The following is a 26,564-nucleotide window of genomic DNA, read 5'->3' as shown; positions in this document are numbered from 1 at the left end:
TGTCACCCAGGCTGGAGTGCAGTGGTATGATCTTGGCTCACTGCAACCTCTGCCTCCCGGGTTCAAACAATTCTCTTGCCTCAGCCTCCCGAGTAGCTGGGACTACAGGTGCGTACCACCACACCCAGCTAATTTTTGTATTTTTAGTAGAGACAGGGTTTTCACCATGTTGGTCAGGCTGGTCTTGAACTCCTGACCTCATGATCCACTCGCCTCAGCCTCCCAAAGTGCTGGGATTACAGGCGTGAGCCACTGTGCCTGGCCAAAAAAAAGAACTTTATATTCTAGACTTAGAAGACATCTTAAAGGCCATTTTCTTGAATCTTGAAGTTCAATTTATTTATGTTCTGCCTAGAGAAGAAATTTGGGTTAGAAAGAATATTGGAGGTGGGTGGGTTCTTTTGCTTTGCCTTTAATTTTTAGAGATGGGATCTCACTGTGTTGCCCAGAATGGAGTACCGCGTATTCACAGGCACAGTCGTAGCACACTGCAGCCTCAAACTCCTCAGCTCACACCATCCTCCCACCTCAGCCTCCCGAGTAGTTGAGACTGCAGGCACATACCAGCATGCCTGGTTTAGAGTATTGGTTTTTGAAGTCATAACAATCCTGGGTTCAAATATCTGCTCTGTCATTTATTAACTATACCCATGGGCGAGTTAGGTAATCCTCCTGTGGGCGAGTTAGGTAATCCACCTGTGTGACAGTTGCCGCGTCTCTATAGGGATAATAGTTTGGTTTTTTTTCTCTCCTGTCTCACTGATTTATTGTGACAATTAAATAAGAAAACGTGTATAAAATACTTAGGGTATAATTGACACTGACTGATAGCTGATGCTATTATAATAATTACTAGTTTTATTAGTTCCATATAATCTTCTATAAATTATACTTATCTCTAAGTTGTGAAGGTTCAACGTATTACTACATTTAACATAAAACCTTTTTAAATGATACAGTCAAGAGTTTATTCTAGAGTTGAGAACCTAATAAATGTTGTTTTATATTGTATACCATGCTTTTTTTAGAAGGCAAAAAAACCCCAAAACTTTCCATTATCACACTTCCTCTTTTATTTTTTATTTTTATTTTTTTTTATTGAGACGGAGTCTCACTCTGTCGCCCAGGCTGGAGTGCAGTGGCACGATCTTGGCTTATTGCAACCTCCACCTCCTGGGTTCAAGCGATTCTCGTGCCTCAGCCTCCCAAGTACCTGGGACTACAGGCGCGCACCACCATGCCTGGCTAATTTTTTTGTATTTTTAGTAGAGATGAGGTTTTGCCATGTTGGCTAAGCTGGTCTCGAACTCCTGACCCTAGGTGATCTGCCTGCCTTGGCCTCCCAAAGTGCTGGGATTACAGGCGTAAGCCACAGGGCCCGGCCCACACTTCCTCTTTTAAATAGCACTTTATTACCATTTGTGGTCTGTCCTGAGCTCTCCTATTTCTGCTCTTTTTTTGTTTGTTTTGAGACAGGGTGTCACTCTGGTGCCCAGGCTGGAATGCAGTGACATGATGGTAGCTCACTGCAACCTCAACTCCAGGGCTCAAGCAACCTTCACCCCTCAGCCTCCTGAGTAGCTGGGACTACAGGCATGCATTACCATACCTGACTAATGATTTTTATTTTTAGTAGAGATGAAGTCTCACTACACTGCCCAGGCTGGTTTGAAACTGCTGGGCTCAAGCGATCCTCCTGCCTCAGCTTCCTAAAGTGCAGGGTTTACAGGTGTGAGCCACTGCTTAGCTTGTCCCGTTTGGCTTATGGAGTCTGTTCAGGAGTTTTAGTTCATTAATATCTACCAATTTATTTCAGTTTCAAATGAAGAAGAATAAGCATTTATGGGTATGGTTTTATACTCTTGAGTATTTTTTTGTAATCTGTATGCTGAGAACGACAGAGTGAATCCTGAGATTGTAGAGCTAGATTTTTTAAAAATTTAAAGTGTCATACCCCAAAAAATTGCCATACCATTCACTAAAATCACTCTATGTTAGGAATTGTGCTATAAAAAGGCATTGTGTATTTTGGATCTTTTCCCTGCATTTAATCCTCTCAACAGCAGTGAGTTAGTACTGTTGTGCATTTTTTGTTGAGGAGGAGATTGAGGCTTGGGGAAACTTAAGTAATCTGCCCAAGATGATACAGCTAGTAAGTAGTGTAGTACTACTAAGAATTGGGTTTCATCAGTCTTTTTTCAGATGCTTAACCACTGTGTTAACTGTATTGGGCACTGCACTTAACCTCTCCTTATCTGTCTCAATACTTATTTTTAAATGATTAACTCATTCTGTGGGTCTATTGTAAAGGTGTCATGTGAAGTAATTGTAGAGTATAAAATGAAAGCTCTGTGTAAATCTAGATTTTAATATTGACAATGTCTCTTCTATTAGAGAAAAGTATTTCATTTAAATGAATGAAATAGGTGTCCTTATGTTGATTTGTATTTGGGTGCACTACTTTACTCTTCTTAACTGTGTTAAGGGGGTTTTAATAACATGTGACACTTCATTTCTTACTCACTGATAAAGCTATGCCATAAATTTAAAAACATTGCATGTGCTGAAGAGTTACCATGAAAACCCAAAGTGAATCAAAGTAGATGGATTTCAGTGATGAAAATGTCCTTCTAGACTGATTTGAAATTCTGATCCACAGCCCATTTAAACCAATTCAATCTGTTATTTAGGAAGTGTATATATCACTGTCACTTCGCAGTGGTAACTAGCTAGAAATTCCAAGTAGAGAAAATGTACCCAGGATGTGAAGGCTCTTTTCTAGGACCCCAGATCAGAAATGGGCACTTTGTTCTGCAATTGGGAAATACCTGGAGCAGCACAGTATGAAAATCAGAGTATGATTCTTTTTTTCAAAGAACTAGTGGAATCTAAACACCAATGTCTAACTTTTGATACCAATAATTGAAGTCTAAGGAACACTTTTGGGCCTTGCTTACCTCCTTTGGTTCTTCATAGTGGAAATAAACCACTACCCACACCACATTGCATGCCTGTGTGCCTTTGCGGTGCTCGTCTGCAATCCCTCTGTTCTTTTCATTCCTGTATGAGTTGTATGTGAATTAACCTTGTCAGAAGGTAGAAGCTACTTAAAGTTTTCCTGAAAAAGTTGGGAGCTTTCTCATCACAAATTGCTAGGCATGCTCAAGTGGACATCATAGTTCTCCTTGGAACTGCCATCCATAAACCAAGCAGTACTTTGTTGGTCAACTGAGAGGTGTTTATAGGGCATTGTCCAAGTGACAATTAAATGCAGAAGGTTCTCCTACAGTTCCAAAGTCAGTCCTAGGGAAAAAGAGGCTCCCTATATGTGAGAATCTCTTCCTTGCATTCCTCTGGTAACAAGATCCAGTATAAACCATTTCTTTTTCATTAGGGAACTCTTTTGGGCACTGTCCTCTCCCATTAGAGTGTTTTTCCAAAATCGCCTTAGATACCATGGATATTTCAAGTTTCAGCATTGTTTTATGTCCTTCAGTCATAGAGGCACTTTAAATCAATATCCAATAGCAAACTCAGTAGTTGCCTCTGAAATGGAAAGTCTGTAGTCCAGCACCCTGATAGTTGTCACTGGGAGGCACTCGCAGGCTTTCGACATAAGCCCTCGCCCACACTCCACATACAGAGAATTTGTCTGTACCAGTGCTCCACCTTCTCGGTTCTACACTGCGTGAGCTCAGGCAATCTAATTCATTCCCATTTAGCATGTCCAATTAATAATGCTTGAAGGGTAGCTTGGCACTGTGCCCTCTGTTTTACTGTACTAGGTAGGAGAAATGGGGTGAAACAGTCAAACATAAGATCCACTCCCATAAAACATTTAGGTAAAGTGTGTTTAAACATTCCAATTTCATTCAGACTTCCTCCTTAATCCTATCAACCTTAACACTTTAATATATTATCATTCTAATTGTAGCCTGCGTTAAGGCTGTAAGCCACTGTGTCGAGGCAGTGGCGCGTGCCTATAATCCCAACACTTTGGGAGATTGAGGCGGGAGAATCACTTGAGCCCAGGAGTTTGAGACCAGCCTGGGCAACATGGCAAAACCCCATCTCTACTAAAATACAAAAATTAGCTAGGCATGGTGGTGGGCACCTGTAGTCTCATCTACTACAGGGGCTGAGGTGGGAGGATCGCTTGAGCCTGGGAGGTGGAGGTTGCAGTAACCTGAGATTGTGCCACTGCACTCCAGCCTGGGTGACACAGTGAGACCCTATCTTTTTTTTTTTTTTTTTTTTTAAAGACTTCACTAGAAGGTGTTGGTGCAACAGCGTATAAGGCTCTCAAATGAGTCCCAGAAACTTCTCCATCCCTTGATTATTTGACCCACTCCTGTGCATTAGGTTTTGGGTGTTCAGCAAGGTATCTTGGCCCTTTTGTCAGTCTTTATTTTGATTAATTTGCCTTACTATATATCCCCAAGCAATTCCAGATCATGTTTCTAATTGTAATCTTTGCCTTCTTACATTTTAAATTTCTCTGTGCTGGGGCAAATAGAGCAGATTTGTTTGAGCCCATTAATGTTGGGAAACCATCTGAGGGTCCTTATAGTCCATGCAACCTTTGGTAGTGCTATATTAAGACTTTCATTTCAGGCTGGGTGCCGTGGCTCATGTCTGTAATCCCAACGCTTTGGAAGGCCGAGGTGGGCAGATCACCTGAGTTCAGGAGTTTGAGACCAGCCTGGCCAACATAGAGAAACCCTGTCTCTACTGAAAATACAAAAATTAGGCAGGCATGGTGGTGTGCACCAGCTGCTTGGGAGGCTGAGGCAGGAGAATCGCTTGAACCCAAGAGGTGGAGGTTGCAGTGAGCTGAGGTCATGCCACTGCACTACAGCCTGGGAGACAAGGCAAGACTCCATCTCAAAAAAAAAAAAAGACTTTTGTTTCAGTCCCATCAAGGTCTGTTTTCTTCACCCCATTTCTTAATAGACAATTAAAAATTTCCACCCTGCTGGGTTGAGTCTTTGACTCATTATTAATGTTTTTATTGGCATCTATAAGATGAGAGTAAGCTGAGATAGCAAATTCAGTAAGGCTTCTCATAATGTTAGATTGTGAAGCAGTAAAGTTACATGGAGTGCCCACATAAAAGGAGCCTCCCTAACCACAGCATTTGCCCTGGGTGACGGACGTATTCAGCGGGTGAATATCCCGATTATCATAAAGCCAGTCCTACATGGCTTTTATGCAAAGCATATCAGCTTTTTCATCTGGGGTGTTCCACTTGGAATTTATAGGAGGAATTGGGCAGTCTCCCTTCTCAAGGTAAACAGACTTCGAGTAGCTTTTATCCAGTCCTTGAGACTGGCTGTTCCCTCAAGGATTGGATAAAACAGTTCAATTCATTTCTGACTGAATCATCACCTTTGTGTCTGGATCACATATAGCCATCTCTGGTTGTTCCATAGTGAGCTGTGGGCCCTGTGTCAATCCAAGCATGATATTCCACTCTGCAGCATTTAAAAATAAAGATGCTGCCTCGAAATTAGTTCCTGTAGCAGAGATTCATCAGGAAGTGGATGATACTTATCTATAAAATGAGACTTCACACTATCCCCTGGTTTCTGTTGAGGGCAGGAGTTCAAGACCAGCCTGGCCAACATGGTGAAACTCCATCTCTACCTCCCTTGTGGCCCGGTGTGGTGGCTCACGCCTATAATCCCAATACTTTGGGAGACCGAGACGGGCAGATTGCTTGAGGTGAGGAGTGTGAGACCAGCCTGGCCAACATCGCGAAACTCTGTCTCTCCAAAAAAAAAAAATACAGGCGTGGTGGTGTAATCTCAGCTTGTAATCTCAGCTACTTGGGAGGCTGAGGCCCGAGAATTGCAGGTTGCAGTGAGCTGAGATCATGCCACTGCATTCCAGCCTAGGTGACAGAGCGAGACTCCTTCTCAAACAAAACAAAATTATGTGGAAACAACAAAGGGTGTCTCTAAGATCTCTGGTCACCAGAAAGGTAGTAGCCACATGGGGGAACCACAAAACCAAGAAACTACAGAATACCTGAGGGTGTTGGTGAGGAAATGCCCAGGCGGTTTCCACATAATTTTTCCCGTTGGGAGTGGCTTTGAGGCTAGTTGTCAAGCTCCGACCAGCAGAAATCTGAGCTTGGTCCAGCATCGAGGTTGACCTGGCACTCTTTTAAATTTCATTTTAGCTTTTACATAGAACAATAACCAAGGGATTTTATATTTAACTTTTTTCTATTGGTTTGCATTTCCTTGTATATCCAGTGAACCCCACTCCCTGGGAGGTGGATTCATCTCTAAATTCCATTAGTTACTTTTACCTTTAGTAAATGGTCTCAGCACAGCTACTGCTCCATCCCATGAGTGGCCACCCAGGAATTAAAGGTTCCTAATTCCCCACCCTCTCATTGTCCCTCTTCCCAAACCACAGGTTTCCATGAACCTGGGCTGTTATAACAAATCTCAGTTTTTCTGACACCAAGTGAGAGAGTCTTTCCTCCCCAACACCTATCAATTTGTGATACCAACTGGATGCCCAACAGTTCAATTCATTTCTAACTGAATGTCAGACTCTGCAGGTTTAAGAGTTCATTCTCACAAGACTGTCCTCACTTCTGATGCCAGCTACAAATGAGGTATCATGTGTCTTGGTTTATTTGTGTTACTATAAAATACCTGAGGCTGGTTAATTTATAAAGAAAAGAAGTTTGGCCTGGCGCGGTGGCTTACACCTGTAATCCCAGCACTCTGGGAGGCCGAGACAGGCAGATCTCTTGAGCCCAAGAGTTCAAGACCAGCCTGGGTAACATGGTGAAACCCCGTCTCTACAAAAAAAATTAAAACTAAGGCTGGGCACCGTGTATCACGCCTGTAATCCCAGCACTTTGGGAGGCCGAGGTGGGTGATCACCTGAGGTTGTGAGTTCGAGACCAGCCTGACCAACATGGAGAAACCCCATCTGTACTAAAAATACAGAGTTATCCGGGCGTGGTGGTGCATGCCTATAATCCCAGCTACTCAGGAGGCTGAGGCAGGAGAATTGCTTGAACCCTGGAGGCAGAGACTGCAGTGAGCCGAGATCACACCATTGCACTCCAGCCTGGGTAACGAGCGAAACTGCATCTCAAAAAAAAAAAAAAAAAAAAAAAAAGCCAGGCATGGTAGTGTATGCCTGTAGTCCCAGCTACTTGGGAGGCTGAGGTGGAGGATCACCTGAGCCCAGGAGTTAGAGGCTGCAGTGAGCCATGATTATGTCACTGCACTACAGCCTCGTGACAGAGCGAGACCTTGTCTCAAAGAAAAATAAAAGAGGTTTATTTGGCTCACAGTTCTGTGCATGTGCTGGCACCTGCTTCTGATGAGGGCCTTGGGAAGCATCTACTCATGGCAGGAGGTGAAGGGGAGCCAGAATCACATGGCAAGAGGAAGGAAGCAAGAGAGAGGAGGGAGATGCCAGACTCTTTTCAATAACCGATTTTCATGGAAAGTAAGAGTGAAAACTACTCTCTCACAACCATGAGAATGGCACAAAGCCATTCATGAGGGATCCACCCCCAGGACCCAAACACCTCACCTCCAACATTGGGGCCAAACAAACCATGTCCAAACCATAGCACCAGGCCACATACATTTTTTCTTGGATGACTGCAAAATCAGGGGTTCCCCAACACCATCCTCCAACCCCTCAAGTTCTATAAATTCCCAGAATGATTCACAGAACTCAAGAAAGCACTTTACTTACTGCTAACTGGTTTATTATAAAGGATACAACTCAGGAACAGCCAAATGGAAGAGAGGTGTAAAAGGTGTAGGGGTGGGTGCAGAGCTGCTATGCTTTCCTTGGACTTACCCAGCACCTTAATGTATTCACCAGTCCAGAAGCTCCTCTGTATTTCTTCTTTTTTTTTTTTTTTTTTTTTTTTTTTGAGATGGAGTCTGTCTCTGTCACCCAGGCTGGAATGCAGTGGCGTGATCTCGGCTCACTGCAACCTCTGCCTCCAGGTTCAGGTGATTCTTCTGCCTCAGCCTCCCGAGTAGCTGGGATTACAGGTGTATGCCACCACAGCTAACTAATTTTTGTATTTTTAGTAGAGACAAGTTTCACCATGTTGGCCAGGCTGGTCTTGAACTCCTGACCTCCAGTGATCCACCTGCCTCGGCCTCCCAAAGTGCTGGGATTACAGACCTGAGGCAATGCACCTGGCCGCCTCTATTTTTTTCTTGAATAAGTTTTTGTTCCTTGCTATTTTCTCTAAGAAAATTTTTATTAAGCTTTCAATTTATTAGCAAAAAGTCTTAATATTTCCTTATTTTCTTGACCCCTGTTATATCTGTAGTTTTGTCCTCCTTTTCTTTCCTAATACTGTTTGTGCATTCTCGTTTTCCCCGAATTATTTTTACCTGAAGTTTGTCAATTATGTTACTCCTTTTTGTTTGTTTGGTTTTTTGAGACAGGGCCTCACCCTGTTGCCCATCCTGGAGTGCAGTAGCACGATCAAGGCTCACTGCAGTCTTGACCTCCCTGGGCTCAGGCAATCCTCCTGCCTTAGCCTCCCACGTAGCTGGAGCTACAGGTGTGTGCCACCATGCCTGGCTAATTTTTTTTTTTTTATTTTTTGAAATGACAGGGTCGCACTGTGTTGCCTAGACTAATCCCAAGCTCCTGGGCTCAAGTGATCCTCCTGCGTTGGCCTCCCAAAGTGCTGGGATCACAGGCATGAGTCATTGTGCCCAGCCCTATTACTCTTTTTTTAAAGAACCAGCTTTTTCTTTCACTGGTGTCTTCTATTGTACCTTTGTTTTCTGTTTTATTAATTTATGGTTTTGTTTTTATTATTCACTTCTTTCTACTACTTTCTTTGGGCTTATTAAACCTTTCTTTCTCCCCACCTGCCCACCAAAACCAGTATCTTAAGCACTTGAGTCCTGTGTTAGCTACATCCCACAAGTCTTAGTATCTGATATTTTCATTATCATTGAATTCTAAAAAAAAAAAAAAAAAAAAAATTTTTGAGACAGGGTCTTGCTGTGTCACCCAGACTGGAATGCAGTGGTGTGATCACAGCTCATGGCAGCCTCAACTTCTCAGGCTCAAGCCATCTTCCCACCTCAACCTCCCTTGTAGCTGGGACTACAGATACATGCCACCACACCTGGCCAATTTTTAAATTTTTTTTAAAGGTAGGGTCTCTGTATGTTGCCCAGGCTGGTCTTGAACTCCTGGGCTCGAGCAATTCTTTCACCTCGGCCTCTCAAAGTGCTGGGATTAGAGGTGTGAGCCACCATACCTGGCTAGTTCTAAGAATTTTTAAAATTTCATTTATTTTGGCCATTTGTCTTGCTTTTCTCTCTCTCTCTCTGTTTTTGATGTTTTGAATTGATTTAAATTTTTTTCTCATTGCAGTTTTTTCTGTTTAGATGTTATGTGCTCTTTCTCTTTCTTAATGGTAAATTTTGAGATTTCAACATGAACAGTTACTTCTTATAGAATCTTCACAGATGCTATAAAATGCTTTAACTCCATGCCCATCGTGGCTTGTTATGATTGTTCAGTTTTAATAATCCCTCGAATTAGACATTTTTATTCTATACACTTAGTTTTGTTTGAATTTACTCATAGTGACCTTATTTTGTTTTTCTTTGAAACAAGGTCTCACTCTGTTGCCTAGGCTGGAGTGCAGTGATGCAACTGAACTCCTGGGCTCAGGTGATCCGACTGCCTCAGCCTCCTGATAGCTGGGACTACAGGCACGCGCCACCATGCTGGGCTAATTTTTTTCTTTCTTTTTGTAGAGATGGGGGTCTAACTATCTTGTCCAGGCTGGTCGTGAAGTCCTGGGCTCAAGCAGTCCTCTGCCTCAGCCTCCCAAAGTGCTGAGATTATAGGTGTGAGCCACTGCACCCAGCCTGTTATTATTTTTTTAAAATTCACATTTTATTTCATATCTTAGAGATTTCTTTTGAGATCAGTCTTCTTCCTAACATGTGTTCTTAGAAGTTCCTTTCCTGAGATAGCTTTCTCTATTAGATTTTGTTTTGTCCTTGTTTTTGAAAAATAGTTCATTGGATGTTAAATTCTATGTTAAAAGTTTTTTTTTTTCTCTTAGCACTCTGAGGATAATATTCTGTCATCTTAAATAGTTCATTGGATGTTAAATTATATGTTAAAAGTTTTTTTCTCTTAGTACTCTGAGGATAATATTCTGTCATCTTCTGGTTTCCTGTGTTGCTGGTGAGAAGTCAGCTGTCACCTCTAATGTCATTCTAATGAATGACTCTCGTTGTTATTCATTAGCCAGAAATCTGTCTTTTCAACTCTGGTTATATTTAAGATTTTCTATCTTTGGTGTCTAATATTTTGACTGATTTATCTGAATGAGGCTTTCTTTATTTGTTTTGCTTGTGATTCATTATGTTTCCTGAAATTTAAGAATTAATGTCCTTTACCCATTTTGGAAAATTCTCCACTATCTTTGTAAATATTGCATTCATGTATCTTGTTTTAATCCTTCTGAAATTCTAATTAAACTTTTTTTGGGGGGGGTTTTTTTTTTTTGTTTTTTGTTTTTTGAGACAGAGTCTCACTCTGTCGCCCAGGATGGAGTACAGTGGTGCGAACTCTGCTCACTGTAACCTCTGCTTCCTGGGTTCAAGCAATTCTCCTGTCTCAGCCTCCTGAGTAGCTGGGACTATAGGCGCATGCCACCATGACCAGCTGATTTTTGTATTTTTAGTAGAGACGGGGTTTCACCGTATTGGTCAGGCTGGTCTCAAACTCCTGACATCAAGTGATCCACCTGCCATGGCCTCCCAAAGTGCTGGGATTACAGGCATGAGCCACTGTGTCCAGCCTTAAACATGTTAATCTATCTTGCTCAATCTTCCATATCTCTCAACCCCATTTTTTGTTTTTTTTCTTTAGATGGAGTCTCACTCTGTTGCCAGGCTGGAGTGCAGTGTTGCAATCTTGTCTCACTGCAAACTCTGCCTCCCGATTTCAAGTGGTTCTCCTGCCTCAGCCTCCCGAGTAGCTGGGGCCACAGGTGTGTGCCACCATGCCCAACCAATTTTTGTGTTTTTAGTAGAGACAGGGTTTCACCATGTTGGCCAGGATGGTCTCGATCTCTTGACCTCGTGATCCGCCCACCTTGGCCTCCCAAAGTGTTTACAGGCGTGAGCCACTGCGCCCGGCCTCATTCCCATTTTCTGTGTGTCTCTGTGCTGCATTCTGGGTAATTTCTCCACATCTGTCTCCTGCTTTATGAATTCCCTCTTTACCTGTGTTTAATCTATAATTATCCCTTTGTTTGACATTCTTTGGTCACAGTGAAGCTTGTTACAGACAAACTTGTTTAGGTTGGGTGGTTTAGGTGGTGTGGTGGCTCCACATTGATGTCATACTGAGGACAGGGGTCAAGTACTCCATGATTAGTCTTTGCTCTTACCTCAGGAGCTGCCAGAGGCTGTGCCTGTCATTTTCTAGTGCCGTAGGTCATTGTTGGCAATACCTGAGATGAATTTCTGTGAAACTAGGGAGATAAGCCAAATTATGCATGTGTCTGAGACCTCAAAGCCAACATAATTCAGATAATGCTCAGTCACATTGGGCCAGGCGCATGGCTCACGCCTGTAATCCCTGCATTTGGAAGGCTGAGACAGGCGGATTACTTGAGGTCAGGAGAGACTAGCCTGGCCAACATAGTGAAACCCCATCTCTACAAAAATACAAAAATTAGCCAGGCACGGTGGTGTGCACCTGTAATCCCAGCTGCTGGGGAGGCTGAGGCAGGAGAACCACTTGAACTCGGGAGGCGGAGGTTGCGGTGAGCCAAGTTCATGCCACTGCACTCCAGCCTGGGCAACAGAGCGAGATTCCACCTCAAAAATAAAAATAAAAAATAATCAGTCACAGCGTCCAGGATCATAGGTGTGTAATCCTCCGGCTACTTCAGGAAGTCCACCAAAGGCATACTGGATACCACCAGCAGCTTCACATCTCCATTGGCAGTGCTTGGCAGGGCATAAGCCTTGCTAGACACAGCTCCTGGTCTGCACCACCATGGTTCCTGTGCCGCCAGCCACAGGTCCAGACCTAGACCCCTCTGTTGCCCTTGAGGGGCTGACCCTATTCTCCACAGTGATGCTAGTGGACAGCATGGCAGGGGTTGAGGCAGCAGAGGCCATTGCCACCTTGGGATCTGTGCCAGAGCCACCACTAGGCAAATTTTTGACAGTATGTTTTTATTGTATAACATAGTCAAGCATAATTTTTTATGTCTACTTTTATTTCATTTTACATGCCTTAGATGTTAACACATTAATTTCTCAAAGCACGTTTATTGGCTACTCATCATGTAGTAGGTCATTTGTTGAATGTTAACAATTCTGAGATTAAAAATACAGACATGTCCAGACACAGTGGCTCATGCCTGTAATCTCAGCACTTTGGGAGGCAGAGGCAGGCAGATCACTTGAGATCAGGAGTTCAAGACCAACATGGCGAAACCCTATTCTACAAAAAACGCAAAAAATTAGCCAGGCGTGGTGGTGCACAGCTGTAATCCAAGCTTCTCGGGAGGCTGAGGCATGAGAATCACTTGAACCTGGGAGGCAGAGGCTGCAGTGAACCAAGATTGCACCACTGCACTCCAGCCTGGACGAAAGAGTGAGACCCTGTCTCCAAAAATAAATAAATAAAAAGAAGAATACAGATATTGCTCTCTAGGAGATGATGGTGTATTGGGGAAGAGAGACCATGAAGAGAGAATTATGATAGAATTGTAATGTTTTAGTGAGATGAATAATTCCTGTGATGGAAATAAAGATAGGGTACTGTTGAAGCATGTAGATAGTACTCTGGTGATAATAAGAAGTGTTAGGGAAGGCTTTCCAAAGAAGCAATTGCCTGAGGAAAAAGTGGAACCTAGTCAGGCAGTGCAAGGGGAAGGGACATTCTGGGCAGAGGAAAACAATATACATGGGGCACAAGGCCTGTGAAAACACGGACAGCAAGCAAGTGGTCTTACTGCATACGGAGTGGTGATAAGGAATGAGGCAGACGAGGGCCAAATCATGAAGAGCCTCATGTGCCTTGCCGAGGCCTGTCTTAAATATTAAAATAACTTCTTTTATTCATTCATCACTTTGAGTGTCAATTATAAAAAGACTTTCCTAAAATACTTAAGTTTTTAAAAAATGCTTAAAGAAGAAAACTCTGCCTTTTATTTCTTGATTCAGTTAAGAAGAATTGTCTTGTTTCTGCTGAGTAATTGCATTATTAAAAAGTGTGTGGGCCGGGCACAGTGGCTCACGCCTGTAATCTCAGCACTTTGGGAGGCCAAGGCACGTGGATCACCTGAGGTCAGGAGTTCGAGACCAGCCTGGCCAACATGGTGAAACCCCATCTCTACTAAAAATACAAAAAAAATTAGCCAGGTGTGGTGGCGTGTGCCTGTAATCCCAGCTACTTGGGAGGCTGAGTGAGGCAGGAGAATCGCCTGAACCCGGGAAGTGGAGGTTGCAGTGATCTGAGATTGAGCCATTGCACTCCAGCCTGGGCAGCAAGAGTGAAAACTCGATCTCAAAAAAAAAAATAATAATAATAATGTGTGTGGTACTTCAACCAGTCTTGAAGAGAATGCAGAACTGGGAAGAAGAATAGACATAGAACACCCACAACACATGGATAGAGTAAAATCTAAGCATGTCTTTTTAAGTTATAGATATCTAGCAAAATTATATATATTATTATCCCATCATCATCTATTCATTCAAAAATATTGTTTTAGCCTCTACTATATGTCAGATACTGTGGTAAATACTGAGGTTACAAGAATATAAAAGGCCCCAATCCTTGGTTTAAATGATGGCCACAGAGTAGAATCTAAGGAGATTTCTCTGGATTTGGTCTTCATGGTCTGTAACTGTAAATAACTGTCTCTTCCTACTCCTAGTGGGTTTTTGTTGTTGTTGGGTTTTTTGTTTGTTTGTTTGTTTTTTGTTTTTTTGAGACAGAATCTCACTCTGTCACCCAGGCCTGGAGTGCAGTGGTACGATCTCAGCTCACTGCAACCCCTGCCTCCTGGGTTCAAGTAATTCTTGTGCCTCAGCCTCCCAAGTAGCTGAGATTACAGGCATGTGCTGCTATGCCTAATTTTTATATTTTTACTAGAGACAGGGTTTTGCCATGATGGGCAGGCTAGTCTTGAACTCCTGGCCTCAGGTGATTCTCCCACCTTGGCCTTCCAAAGTGCTGGGATTACAGGTGTTGAGCCACTGTGCTTGGCTTTTTTTTTTCTTTTTTTTCTGAGACGGAGTCTCACTGTTGCCCAGGCTGGAGTGCAGTGGCGCAATCCCGGCTCACTGCAACCTCCACCTCCTGGGTTCAAGCAATTCTCCTGCCTTAGCCTCCCAAGTAACTGGGATTACAGGTGCCTGCCACCACGCCCTGCTAATTTTTGTATTTTTAGTAGAAGCAGGGTTTCACCATGTTGCCCAGACTGGCCTCTAACTCCTGACCTCAGGTAGTCCACCCACCTCTGTCTGCCAAAGTACTGGGATCACAGGCATAAGCCACTGTGCCTGGCCAGCCTTTTTTTGTATTTTGTTAGGATTCTATTGAACTTAAGAGGAAAAAAACATAACAGTAGTATCAGTAAATTTTAGTCAGCACTGGGTGTGAAGTAGGCCTTATGCTTTATGGGTAAAATCAGAGAAAATGGATGCCATTATGTCCTTAGGAAACCCACAGAGAGGAGAGACAGTACGGGGGCCAAGTGCCATAATGGAGTCCTGTGATAGTGCAGAACTTCAATTAGTTCTGATTAGGGCACAGTTTCTACATCTAGGGGCCATCCAGCCGACCTCAGGGGTTTCAGGTCAGCTTTTCATCCTCACCCCATCCCCGCCCCTGGGATAAAAGACCCATATTGCCTACAGTTCAAACATCTGCCTGATTATCCTAGCAGAGTGGTAGGAACTGATTTTCTGATCTCCTCTACTACCCGCCTCACCTGCACAGAGAGTACCAGCTGTCTCAGCCTAGCTTCTTCAGTGGGCCTTGGCTGATAAAATGTGTGTGTCCACCCCAGGTAATTAGGTTAGCTCTTTGTGCTCGTATGACTGACACCTACCTTTTAGGCCACCTGGTGTTTGTTTTAGAAGTTATTTCTATAAACAGGTTTTCACCTAAAATTTGAATCTTTATGAATCAAATAAGGAAAATTTTAAATGAACTTGGGCTGTGGATAACTGATGATTCATTACCAAAAAGGTAGTCATTTAAAATTATAAAATGACACAAAAAATTTAAATGGAAAACATCCTGTTTATGCTTGGTCAGGTCTTTGAGTTGATGTGACTCAAGCAACATCTGATCACTTCCTTAACCTTTTAAAAAAGACTCCCCTAAATTCTTCCTCGCAAAGATTTTACTGTATTTGTTCACAGTGGGTTATGTGAAAGGATTATTACAAGCCCACAATCCATTATCTTCAATTCTACAAATCCAAAAAATTGTGAAAAGCAAACATTCTTTTTGTAACTCATTCATCAGCAAAACCAGACCTGAACCAAAGTGACCCTATTCATATTCTTTGATTATCTGTCCTACTGGGACATACATGGTTTGCTGCAGAAATATTAATGTATTTGATTATAGGATACTGCCCTAGATAGTTCGTATATGTGGTATATGCACCATACTGCTTTTCTAAATTAAAAACTCTGAATTCTAAAACATATCTACTTCCAAACATTTAAATAGGAATTGTGAACATATGTAAGTATAAAGCAGCCTTTGCAGAGTGGTTTAAAAGGCTACTTTACTATTGTGGGGAGATTTTAATTTTGATAAACTAGTGAGTTCATGTAAATAAAACATAACAAAAACACGAATCCTTAATTTTCTGTTAACTCGAGAATACCCAGATATGATAGTTTTGTGGTTAGGGGTTAGACATAGGAAGTGTGACTATGAATGCATGTATCTGTTTGACTTCTTGTACCCCCAAAATAAAGGCTAAAATAAATATAATCAGCTAACCAAAAGCTATAGCCACAATCATATATACTGTGTAAGAAAAAAGCCTCTGATGGAGGTTGCAGTGAGCCGAGATCGTGCCACTGCACTCCAGCCTGGGCGACAGGGCCAGACTGTCTCAAAACAAAAGAAAAAGAAAAAAGAAAAATGCCTCTGAATTGGGAATTGTGTGAGCATTCATGTATAACAACAATGATCAAAAATGTTACACTGGCCTGGCGTGGTGGTTCACGCCTGTAATCCCAGCACTTTGGGAGGCCGAGGTAGTCGGGTTGCTTGAGGTCAAGAGTTCAAGATCACCCTGGCCAACATGGAGAATCCCCATCTCTACTAAAAATACAAAAATTAGCCTGGTGTGGTGGTGGGCGCCTATAATCCCAGCTACTTGGGAGGCTGAGGCAGGAGAATCGCTTGAATCCCAGATGCGGAGGTTGCAGTGAGCCAAGATCGCACCATTGCACTCCAGCTTGGGCAACAAAGCGAGACTCCATCTCAGAAATAATAATGTTACACTGTATCTTGTACATTTTTAGTGGGATAAATGCCAAGAGCAGTTTTATTAGTTCTTGATTCCTCCACACTTTAAGAGAATATAAGTTCGTCTACCCATGATTTTAAGAAGCAAAGAGTGTGATGTTTCCCACCTACCCACACCCCCTTAAAACTATTCAAATGAAACCATTTAATTCTTTAATTATAGTGGAATAGAACTATTTTCTGTATGATCATAAAGAAATATTTACTTTTAATGCAGAAATTTTTTTCCTAAGATCCACATTTTCCAGCTTAATGAAGTGATTGTGTTTTTACTTGGACTCTTCCCTTTCCTTTTTCCTTGTTCTGTGCAGATTATCAACGCCTGATGACTGTGGCAGAAGGCATCACCACACTTTTGTTCCCATTTCAATGGCAACATGTTTATGTGCCCATTCTACCTGCTTCTCTGCTACATTTTCTTGATGCTCCTGTCCCTTATCTGATGGGCCTTCAGTCAAAAGAAGGAACTGACCGTTCTAAACTAGAACTTCCTCAAGAGGTAAAACTACAATGAATGATGAAGCATTTACTGTTTGCTGATTTAGGTCAAGGCGACTTTCGTTAGATTGCATTGTCTTTGTCAAAATTTTATCTGTCTCTTTGACTCTCCTAAATCTCCAAGTATGGCTAGGGGAGAGCCTGAGCTATATAGAATGCAGACTCTTGATGATGACTACCACAGTCATTAAACCTGGTTTAAAACAAGACAGTGGCTGATTTTCACAACTATACATTTGTGAAGATGGAGCAGTGGTAGCATGATCTCATTGCTTTATTCTAGTAACATATTTTTTTTCTTTACTGATGTTATAAATTTTGTTTTTAAACAATACAGCCCAGGTTTTAACATCCTTAAATCATTATATCAGTTGAGGTGAATTTGATTTTTGACCTCTATCAAATGAAAAGTAACATGTTGCAGCAAACTAGGGATAATGGAAATATCAAATACTTCAGTATTCTCTGTTTTCAGATACAAGGCCAGTTATTTGTTCTGAATGTCACCTTGGCCTGGTAGTTGAGATGAAAATTCTAACACCTAGCTTTTATGCCACCTTAAAGTTACACTTTCTGTGTGTTGTACTTTCAAATGTTTAAAAAATTAGGCCAGGCGCGGTAGGATTACAAGTGCTTGTAATCCCAGCACTTTGGGAGGCCAAGGTGGGCGGATCACAAGGTCAAGAGATCCAGACCATCCTGGCTAGCATGATGAAACCCATCCCTACCAAAAATATCAAAAATTAGCCAGGCATGGTGGCACGCACCTGTAGTCCCAGCTACTTGGAAGGCTGAGGCAGGAGAATCGCTTGAACCCTAGAGGTATAGGTTTCAGTAAGCCAAGATCGTGCCACTGCACTCCAGGGCGACAGAGCAAGACTCCGTCTCAAAAATAAATAAATAAACAAGAATTATCGAAAGCGTATTTCTGATCTATAAAATAACACCTCCTAGGTGTTGTTTTTACTTTTTTTTTTTCTTTTCTTTGGAGATGGAGTTTCGCTCTTGTTGCCCAGGCTAGAGTGCGATGGTGGGATCTTGGCTTACTGCCTCTCGGGGTTAAGCGATTCTCCTGCCTCATCCTCCCGAGTAGCTAGGATTACAGGCCTGCACCACCATGCCCAGCTAATTTTGTATTTTTAGTAGAGACGGGTTTTCTTCATGTTGGTCAGGCTGGTCTCGAACTCACATCTTCAGGTGATCCACCCACCCCGGCCTCCCAAAATGCTGGGATTACAGGCATGAGTCACCGTGCCAGGCCTAATTGTTACTTATTGTTAATGGTACTGAGGATTACCATGTAAAGTCTTTGAAATGAAATACGGATGAGAGTGTGCCACAGCCTTCCACAAAACATAAGATGATTAATTACATTATATCACTAGCTATTTAATTCACATCTTTGTTAATAGAATCTCATGCTGAGATTCACCTTTATTTGTTCTTATTTCCCATAGAGATTCTCATTTTAATAAGTGAATTTAACACACTAAGCCACAACCATTATATCCTGTAATGATTCTCATAATCATCCACTGCTTACTTTTATTCTAATGAATATTTCCCCACAAAAATTAACGTTTTTGCTCAAAGGAAAATAGCATGATTCAGATCACATAAGATACATATACAGACTATTGTTCTTTTTGGGCTTGTGCACGTTTTTCTTCTCTGTTTTACCTCTTTTCTCTATTCCTTGTATGTTCTTGTTTTCGCTTTCATTAAATTAGTCAAGTATGTTATTTGCTCCAAAACGTTAATCCTTTAAGTTTTCAAGGAAAAAGAAATTGACTAGCCAAATGCATTTTGTTTTGAAGACTTGATATTTTAGTTTCTTGTTGAGTGACTGATTTTGTATGTTAATCCATATAATATTTTATAAGATAATTTATATGTATATTGTCTTTCCATTTTTCATAACAATTGTTGAGAGATTTTTAAATGGCACCTTGATATATCTGTAGTTGGGAAACCTTTCCATCTCTATGCCTGTTTGTATCCACTAAAGATAAACAAATTTAAGGATTCTGAAAGCTCCTACAGTAATGTCTGTGATTTTCTAATTTTTCATTCATGAGATCAACACTGCTTAATAAATACATATATTCATCTGTTCATAGAGTAGAATAATATGAAATAACCTGAATTAGCTGTGAAAATAGCAGTGCTTCTGTGTAGAAGCTATAAATTAGGACATCATTGTTTTATAAGAAAAGGCTAACAGCCTGTCTCTTTGTTCTGGTATCATTTTACAATGAGATGAAATCTGCTTCACATAATTTTGGAGAGGAAGTAAATATAAACATAGTCATTTAAAAAAATGACTTAAATGCACTCACTAGTAATAATTCCTTCCACCTTTCCCTGAAAACTCTGAAATAAAATAATGGCTAAAAATAGTGACAAGGCTTCTAAACATAGTTACAAAAATGACAAATTTGCAAAATGATTATTTTAAGAAGGTATGATTTTAGTTGCTAGCTAACTAATATAACTACATAGCTTTATAAATTAATCACCAATTAGCTATCCTCATGATTTAAGAGTGATAGCCACAAGTAGCCATTTGTACTGTTTTTTAGGGAGTAGGGTAGAGAGAATGAGAGTGGAAGGAAGGCACTGAAGATTAATTGCATGGAATGTACCTCACTTTCTACTGTTCTTACTCATCTTCACAGTAACTAGTAGAGAAAAAGTTAAGAGAAAAACTGAAACAGAGCTGCTTTTGCAACATTGTTCTTGTCATATCTTACCCTGAGATTCTGAGGGAATAATTTATTTTATTTTTTAGACAGGGTCTCACTCTGTCACCCAGGCAGGAATGTGGTGGCACAGCTCACTGCAGCCTTGACCTCCTGAGCTCAGGAGATCCTCCCACCTCAGCCTCATGAGTAGCTGGGACGAGAGGCACACGCCACCACACCCAGCTAATTTTTTAAAATTATTATTTGTAGAGATGGAGTCTCACTACATTGCCCAGGCTGGTCTTGAACTCTTGGGCTCAAGCGATCCTCTGGCTTTGGCTTCCCAAAGATTACCAGCATCATCCACAGCATCTGGCCCAGAGGGAATATTTTAAATGCTCTCCTCTCTCTGGCTTACCCTCAAGCTGGCTTAACTTCAGACACTGAGAAGTGAGATCACTTAGTAAACATGAAGAGAGCTGCATTAGTCTCTCGTTTGTGGATACTTCCTGCTCCGGCCTACAGTTTTAGGGTTCCCCCAAATGACCATCTCCTCAGAGCTTATTCTTTCATTTGCCAAACAGTTGTCTCATACACTATTTGTGTAGAATACAGTGGGAGACATCAAGTCAGATAAGAGGTGATTTCTGCTTTTCAAAAAAGTCATTTACAAATACCAATAACACAAGTTAAAAAGTAAGTCAGTAAGAGGAATGAATGAACAGAGAAGATACAGAGGAGATCAGAATGCCTTTAGGGTAAGGGTATAGGAAGGTTTCATGACAGAAGAGATGATTAAGCTTTAAGCCTTCGTTTTCTTTCTTTTGAGGGAATTTTTTTTTTTTTTTTGAGACGGAGTCTCACTCTGTTGCCCAGGCTGGAGTGCAGTGGCACCATCTCAGCTCACTGCAACCTCCACCTGCCAGGCTCAAGTGATTCTTTTGCCTCAACTTCCCGAATAGCTGGGATTACAGGCGCACGCCACCACACTTGGCTAATTTTTGTATTTGCAGTAGAGATGGGGTTTCACCGTGTTGGCCAGGCTGGTCTTGAACTTCTGACCTCAAATGATCCACCCATCTCAGGCTCCCAAAGTGCTGGGATTACAGGCATGAGCCGCTGTGCCCGGCCACTTTTGTTGTTGTTGTTGTTTTGTTTTTGAGACACAGTCTCACTCTGTCACCTGGGCTGGGAGTGCAGTGGCATGATCTTGGCTCACTGCAACCTCTGCCTCCTGGGTTCAAGGAATTCTTCTGCCTCAGCCTGTCAAGTAGCTGAGATTACAGGCGCCTGCCACTACGCCCAGCTTATTTTTTGTGTTTAGTAGAGACGGGCTTTCACCATGTTGGTCAGGCTGATCTCAAACTCCTGACCTTATGATTTGCTCACCTTGGCCTCCCAAAGTGCTGGGATTACAGGCATGAGCCACCATGCCCAGCCCACCTTTGTTGTTTTTAATAGGAAGTAGTTACATATCATGAAGGCTTGTGAGCAGTGTTGATCAGTAGAAATATTTAGTCCTAAAGCAATGTCAGATTGAGGTGTTGAGTAAATTTTTATCATGTAATACTTATTGAGCTCTTCTGAATTTTTTTTTAATTTAATGGTGTTAAAAGTGAGAAGCAACTTATCAGAATGCCCTATTACAGAGTTCTTGTTTGTTTTGGAGAAAGGGCTTTTTGGTTTTCTTCAATACATTTTCATAACACAGTTTGTGTTTCCTGTTCTACTTTGAGATAATCAAAGCCCCAGCTTGGGCCCTTCTTAAGCAGACATAGGAGACTTTTGTGGGATCATGAAGACAGACCAGTAGCTGTGGTGTTGGAACTCCTACCTTGTAGTACACTCAGCTCAGCAGTGATTTCATGACCATAATAAGCTTTAAAATTTCAGAAAATGTATCATTTTCCCTTTTCATAGGAGGAGGAGAGGGATAGAAAAAGGTAGTAGGAAGGCATTAGTGAAGGGGATAGTACAAAATCTAAGTGGTGGGAGGTTGCTGGTTAACATTTAGATTAGCAAATTGGTAAATTTTTTCTTCTATTTTAAAGATTCTGAATCGGCTGGGTGCGGTGGCTCACACCTGTAATCCCAGCACTTTGGGACGCCAAGGTGGGCGGATCACAAGGTCAGGAGTTCGAGACCATCCTGGCTAACACGGTGAAACCCTGTCTCTGCTAGAAATACAAAAAAGAATTAGCCGGGCATGGTAGCAGGTGCCTATAGTCCCAGCTACTCGGGAGGCTGAGGCAGGAGAATGGCGTGAACCCAGGAGGTGGAGGTTGCAGTGAGCCAAGATCACGCCACTGCACTCCAGCCTGGGCAACAGAGCAAGACTCTGTCTCAAAAAAAAAAAAAAGATATTGAATCATCCATTTGAATTATGTGACCTTCCATTTAAGCCTTTCAGTGTAAAGAGTGGTGTAGGCCGGCCAGGCGCAGTGGCTCACGCCTATAATCCCAGCACTGTGGGAGGCTGAGGCAGGTGGATTACGAGGTCAGGAGTTCAAGACTAGCCTGGCCAAGATGGTGAAACCCCCATCTCTACTAAAAATATAAAAAATTAGCCAGGCGTGGTGGTGGACACCTGTAATCCCAGCTACTTGGGAGGCTGAGGCAGGAGAATCACTGTAACCCAGGAGGCAGAGGTTGCAGTGAGCTGAGATTGCGCCACTACGCTCCAGCCTGGGCGACAGAGCAAGACTACATCTCAAAAAAAAAAAAAAAAAAAAAAAAAAAGGAATGGTATAGGCAGTGCCACTGTCTTCAGCAAAAAAAAAGAATGGTATAGGCAGTGCCACTGTCTTCAGCAAGATGCGACATTTCAGCTCTTAATTTATTTAGAGAAAACTACTGACATTGGAGGTGAGGAAAAATAGCAGGGAAAGGCCATAAGCCACCAGTCTGTTTGAGGGTGCACATTTGGAACAGGTGCTAGGAAGTCACCTAATTTCTTGGGCCTTGACTTCTTCATCTGCAAAATTAAAAGGCTGGATTCAAAGATTACATCAGGCTTTAGGAATCATTGTTGATCATCTGGCTTTGAATGGAGGGAAATCAATTTTTTTGTTTTTTGTTTTTTTTTTTGCCAGAGTCTCGCTGTGTTTTACCCAGGCTGGAGTGCAGTGGCATGATCTTAGCTCACTGCAACCTCTGCCTCCTGAGGTCAAGTGATTCTCCTGCCTCATCCTCCCGAGTAGCTGCGATTACAGGTGCATGCCACCATGCCCAGCTAATTTTTATATTTTTAGTAGAGACAGTTTCACCATGTTGGCCAGACTGGTCTTGAACTTCTGACCTCAAGTCGTCCTCCCGCCTCAGCCTCCCATAGTGCTGGAATTACAGGTGTGAGGCACCATGCTAGGCCTCATTTTGAGTTTTTATTGAGCTTAATTTAGAATTTCACTATGCTGCTTGCTAATTGGTATCTAACATGAAGAGCAAGGATCAAAAGAGAAAAACAGAGACCCGACTGGTTGCTTTCCCCTCTCCCCTTACTTTGCCATCTAGGATTAGAGAGCAGTATGAATTTTCCCCTTGGTGACCTGGGGTGGGGGAGCCAGGGAGAAACACATAGTGAAGCTTCCTATTTTGTTTATTGACTTTCACCCCATGTCTTGTGTTCAACCATTGATGTAATCAATATTATTTTTATGTGATGGGCTACACTTTTGGCACCCCACCCCCCAATCTAGAAGCACAACCTTCTTTTTAACTAACAACCTTGTCCTGATTAAGAAAGTATGGACAGTAGAGGTTAAATACTGTTTGGGGTCTACTACAGATACCTGAGGGATAATCAGAACTTTATGCATATGCTTGGCCTCTTGAATTTTCTATATCTACTTGAAAAATATCTAAAATATTTATTCAAAATAAATTCCAAATGTAGAGTGTAAACAAACTCAAAAAAACATTTCTTCTGATTTCTGTCACCTCTTTTTCTCAACTCAAAAATATCTTGCGTGAATGCTTAATTATTCAAAGGTTAATCAAGTCCATAGTTATATGTGCACTTCTCTCTACCACCGCTGTCTGCCTCCTGCATTAGGTATAATGACTTCTGAAATGGTTTTGCTCTAGGAGGTTTAGTGAATTTGGAGTAAAGTTAAAATTTGTGGATTATCTATTAATTAGATTGATTTTGCCAGTTTCATCCTATTAGGAGATACTACAGCTGGTTTTTGGTGATTATTGTCAATTCTAAATTACAGATGTTAGAGCAGTGGAGTGGCAAAGAAAGTTCAAGTGCATTCAGTGAGCATTTTACCTAATATCATGTATTTGTAAGGTCTTAGGAGTGTGGGCACCCTTATCCACATAGGAATGCCTAATGGATGCCAATTGGTAGAAAATCATATTCAGATTATAATGCTGAGACCCAGAGAAAATTATTCATATATATTAAGTGTGGTATAAAAAACTCACATAGGGGAAAATGATGGAAAAAGAGGTTATTTTTAAAGAATAAGAAATTCTGAACCTTGCAAAGATTAACATAAAAGGCACCATAATCTATGCTTTTGTTTGTAATAGTTGGCAATAATTTTTTTTTCTTTTTGTAGAAACAGGGTCTTGCTATGTTTCCCAGTCTTGTCTCGAACCCCTGGGCTCAAGCGATCCTCTTGCTTTGGCCTCCCAAAGCGCTGGGATTACGTGTGAGCCACTGTGGCTGGCAAGAATATGTTAGAACATACAATTCCTTTATGTTAAACCTTTGTCTTTCATGTTTCTCTTTCAGGCTAATTTGTGTTTTGTGGACATTGACAACCATTTTATTGAATTGCCTGAAGAATTTCCACAGTTCCCCAATAAAGTGGATTTTATCCAAGAACTCTCTGAGGTTCTTGTTCAATTTGGGATCCCTCCTGAGGGCAGCCTACATTGCAGTGAGAGTACCAGCAAACTGAAGAATATGGTTCTGAAAGACTTGGTCAATGACAAAAAGAACGGCAATGTCTGTACTAATAACATCAGCATGTATGAGTTACTGAAGGGCAATGAAACCATAGCCCGCTTACAGGCTCTGGCCAAGCGTACTGGTGTGGCTGTGGAGAAAATGGACCTCTCTGCTTCTCTGGGTGAAAAAGACAAGGATTTAAAACTGCATTGTGAAGAGGCAGAACTAAGGGACTACCAGCTCAATGTACAGCTCCGAGAGGTCTTTGCTAACCGTTTTACACAGATGTTTGCGGATTACGAAGCATTTGTCATTCAGACTGCCCAGGACATGGAATCCTGGCTGACCAACCGGGAACAGATGCAGAACTTTGACAAAGTAAAAAGAACCATAGTTTTCCTTTTGTGGTTATTAGTGGTTTTATTATTGATTTTAACATTTTTAAATTTTTTGTTCTTCTGTGCCTATGCTTACCCATATATTATTGATTTTGTTAACCTTTTTTTAAATGCAGACTTTTTGTCTTCCAGCCCATTAAGAACTTTTCTTTACCAAGTGTTTTTATATTAGATAAAATAATTTTACAAGAAAGCAAATAAACCAGCTCATTGAACTGGTCATTAAATTGTGTGTTAAATTGCCTGTAATCTCATTTTCAATTTTTCTTTACCTTAAAGATGCTTCAATTATAGAAACTCAGGCCGGGCACGGTGGCTTATGCCTGTAATCCCAGAACTTTGGGAGGCCGAGGCGGACGGATCACGAGGTCAGGAGTTTCAGACCAGCCTGGCCAATATGGTGAAACCCCGTCTCTACGAAAAATACAAAAAATTAGCCGGGCATGGTGGCACACACCTGTAGTCCCAGCTACTCAGGAGGCTGAGGCAGGAGAATCACTTGAACCCAGGAGGTGGAGGTTGCAGTGAGCCAAGATCACGCCACTGTACTCTGGCCTGGGCAACAGAGAGAGACTCCATCTCAAAAAAAAAAAAAAAAAGAAAGAAAGAAATTATAGAAACTCTTACATTTTGCAGGTTTTCCAAATCTGTTAATGCTGTTTGACCTTATAATAGTTTTATTTACTCTTACTTTATGATCAAGTATGGTTAAATAAGCCTACTCCTTTTTGAAGAAATATATTTATTTAGTCTAGAAATCATTTATTTAGTCTTTATCCTATCAGGAAATCACAACTTGTCCATGTAAAGTTAACAGTTTGGTTTCAGAAGCCAAATTTCTCTATCTCATTTTAAGATCAAAGGAGAAAAAGAGTGACTAAATTAAGTTTTATGGCTGTAAGTGTAAAACAATTCCAAAGATTTTGGAAAGAGAAGTCAGAAAATGAGCTTTCCTTGTCCTGTGATTTCTAAGGGGTACTGGATTCTTCTGCCAGTTTTTATTTTTCGGATAGATGCACTTAGGGTTGTATATTAACTCTTTTAGGTCACCAGGGTACAGTTTAGTTCTTTACCTCTGTGATTGCTGAGGTATAATACTGCTATTAGAATTTATCATGGGTTTCACGAAGTGGCCTCTTTGTGTCATGAAAGGTCTTCTAAAGGGGCTGATACATTCCAAGAGGCTAATCTACAATATTGGAGAATTTTTGGAAATAATTAAAAATTTTCGTAAAGGTACACATGGTGGCTGGGCATGGTGGCTCACACTTGTAATCCCAACACTAGGAGGTTGAGGCTGGAGGATCATTTGAGGCCAGGAGTGTGAGACCAGCCTAGACAACATAGTGAGAACTCATCTCTACAAAAAATTTTAAAATTAGCCAGGCATGGTGGTGTGCACCTCTGGTCCCAATGACTCTGGAGGCTGAGGTGAGATCACTTGAGCTTCAGAAGTTGAGGCTGCAGTGAGCCAAGATGATGCCACTGCACTCCAGCTTGGGCTGGAGTGTG

General features: G+C 41.7%; 1 protein-coding gene across 5 annotated transcripts in view; it reads left to right on the top strand.

Moving 5' to 3' along the window:
- Window positions 1-26,564, top strand: part of DENND5B (DENN domain containing 5B) — a 208,391-nt gene that overhangs the window by 115,200 nt on the left and 66,627 nt on the right. For all 5 annotated transcript variants that reach the window (XM_030804466.1, XM_030804465.1, XM_030804469.1 and 2 more), the window contains 2 exons: window positions 16,884-17,071; window positions 24,496-25,032. In XM_030804466.1, coding sequence (XP_030660326.1) covers window positions 16,884-17,071; window positions 24,496-25,032 — 725 coding nt within the window. The remainder of the gene's footprint in view (window positions 1-16,883; window positions 17,072-24,495; window positions 25,033-26,564) is intronic.

The sequence above is a fragment of the Nomascus leucogenys genome, chromosome 23 (genome assembly GCF_006542625.1).
Source record: "Nomascus leucogenys isolate Asia chromosome 23, Asia_NLE_v1, whole genome shotgun sequence".
In the NCBI taxonomy this organism is placed as follows: Eukaryota; Metazoa; Chordata; class Mammalia; order Primates; family Hylobatidae; genus Nomascus; species Nomascus leucogenys.
The sequence above is the reverse complement of the archived record's forward strand: the minus strand, read 5'-3'. Positions and strand labels throughout refer to the sequence as shown.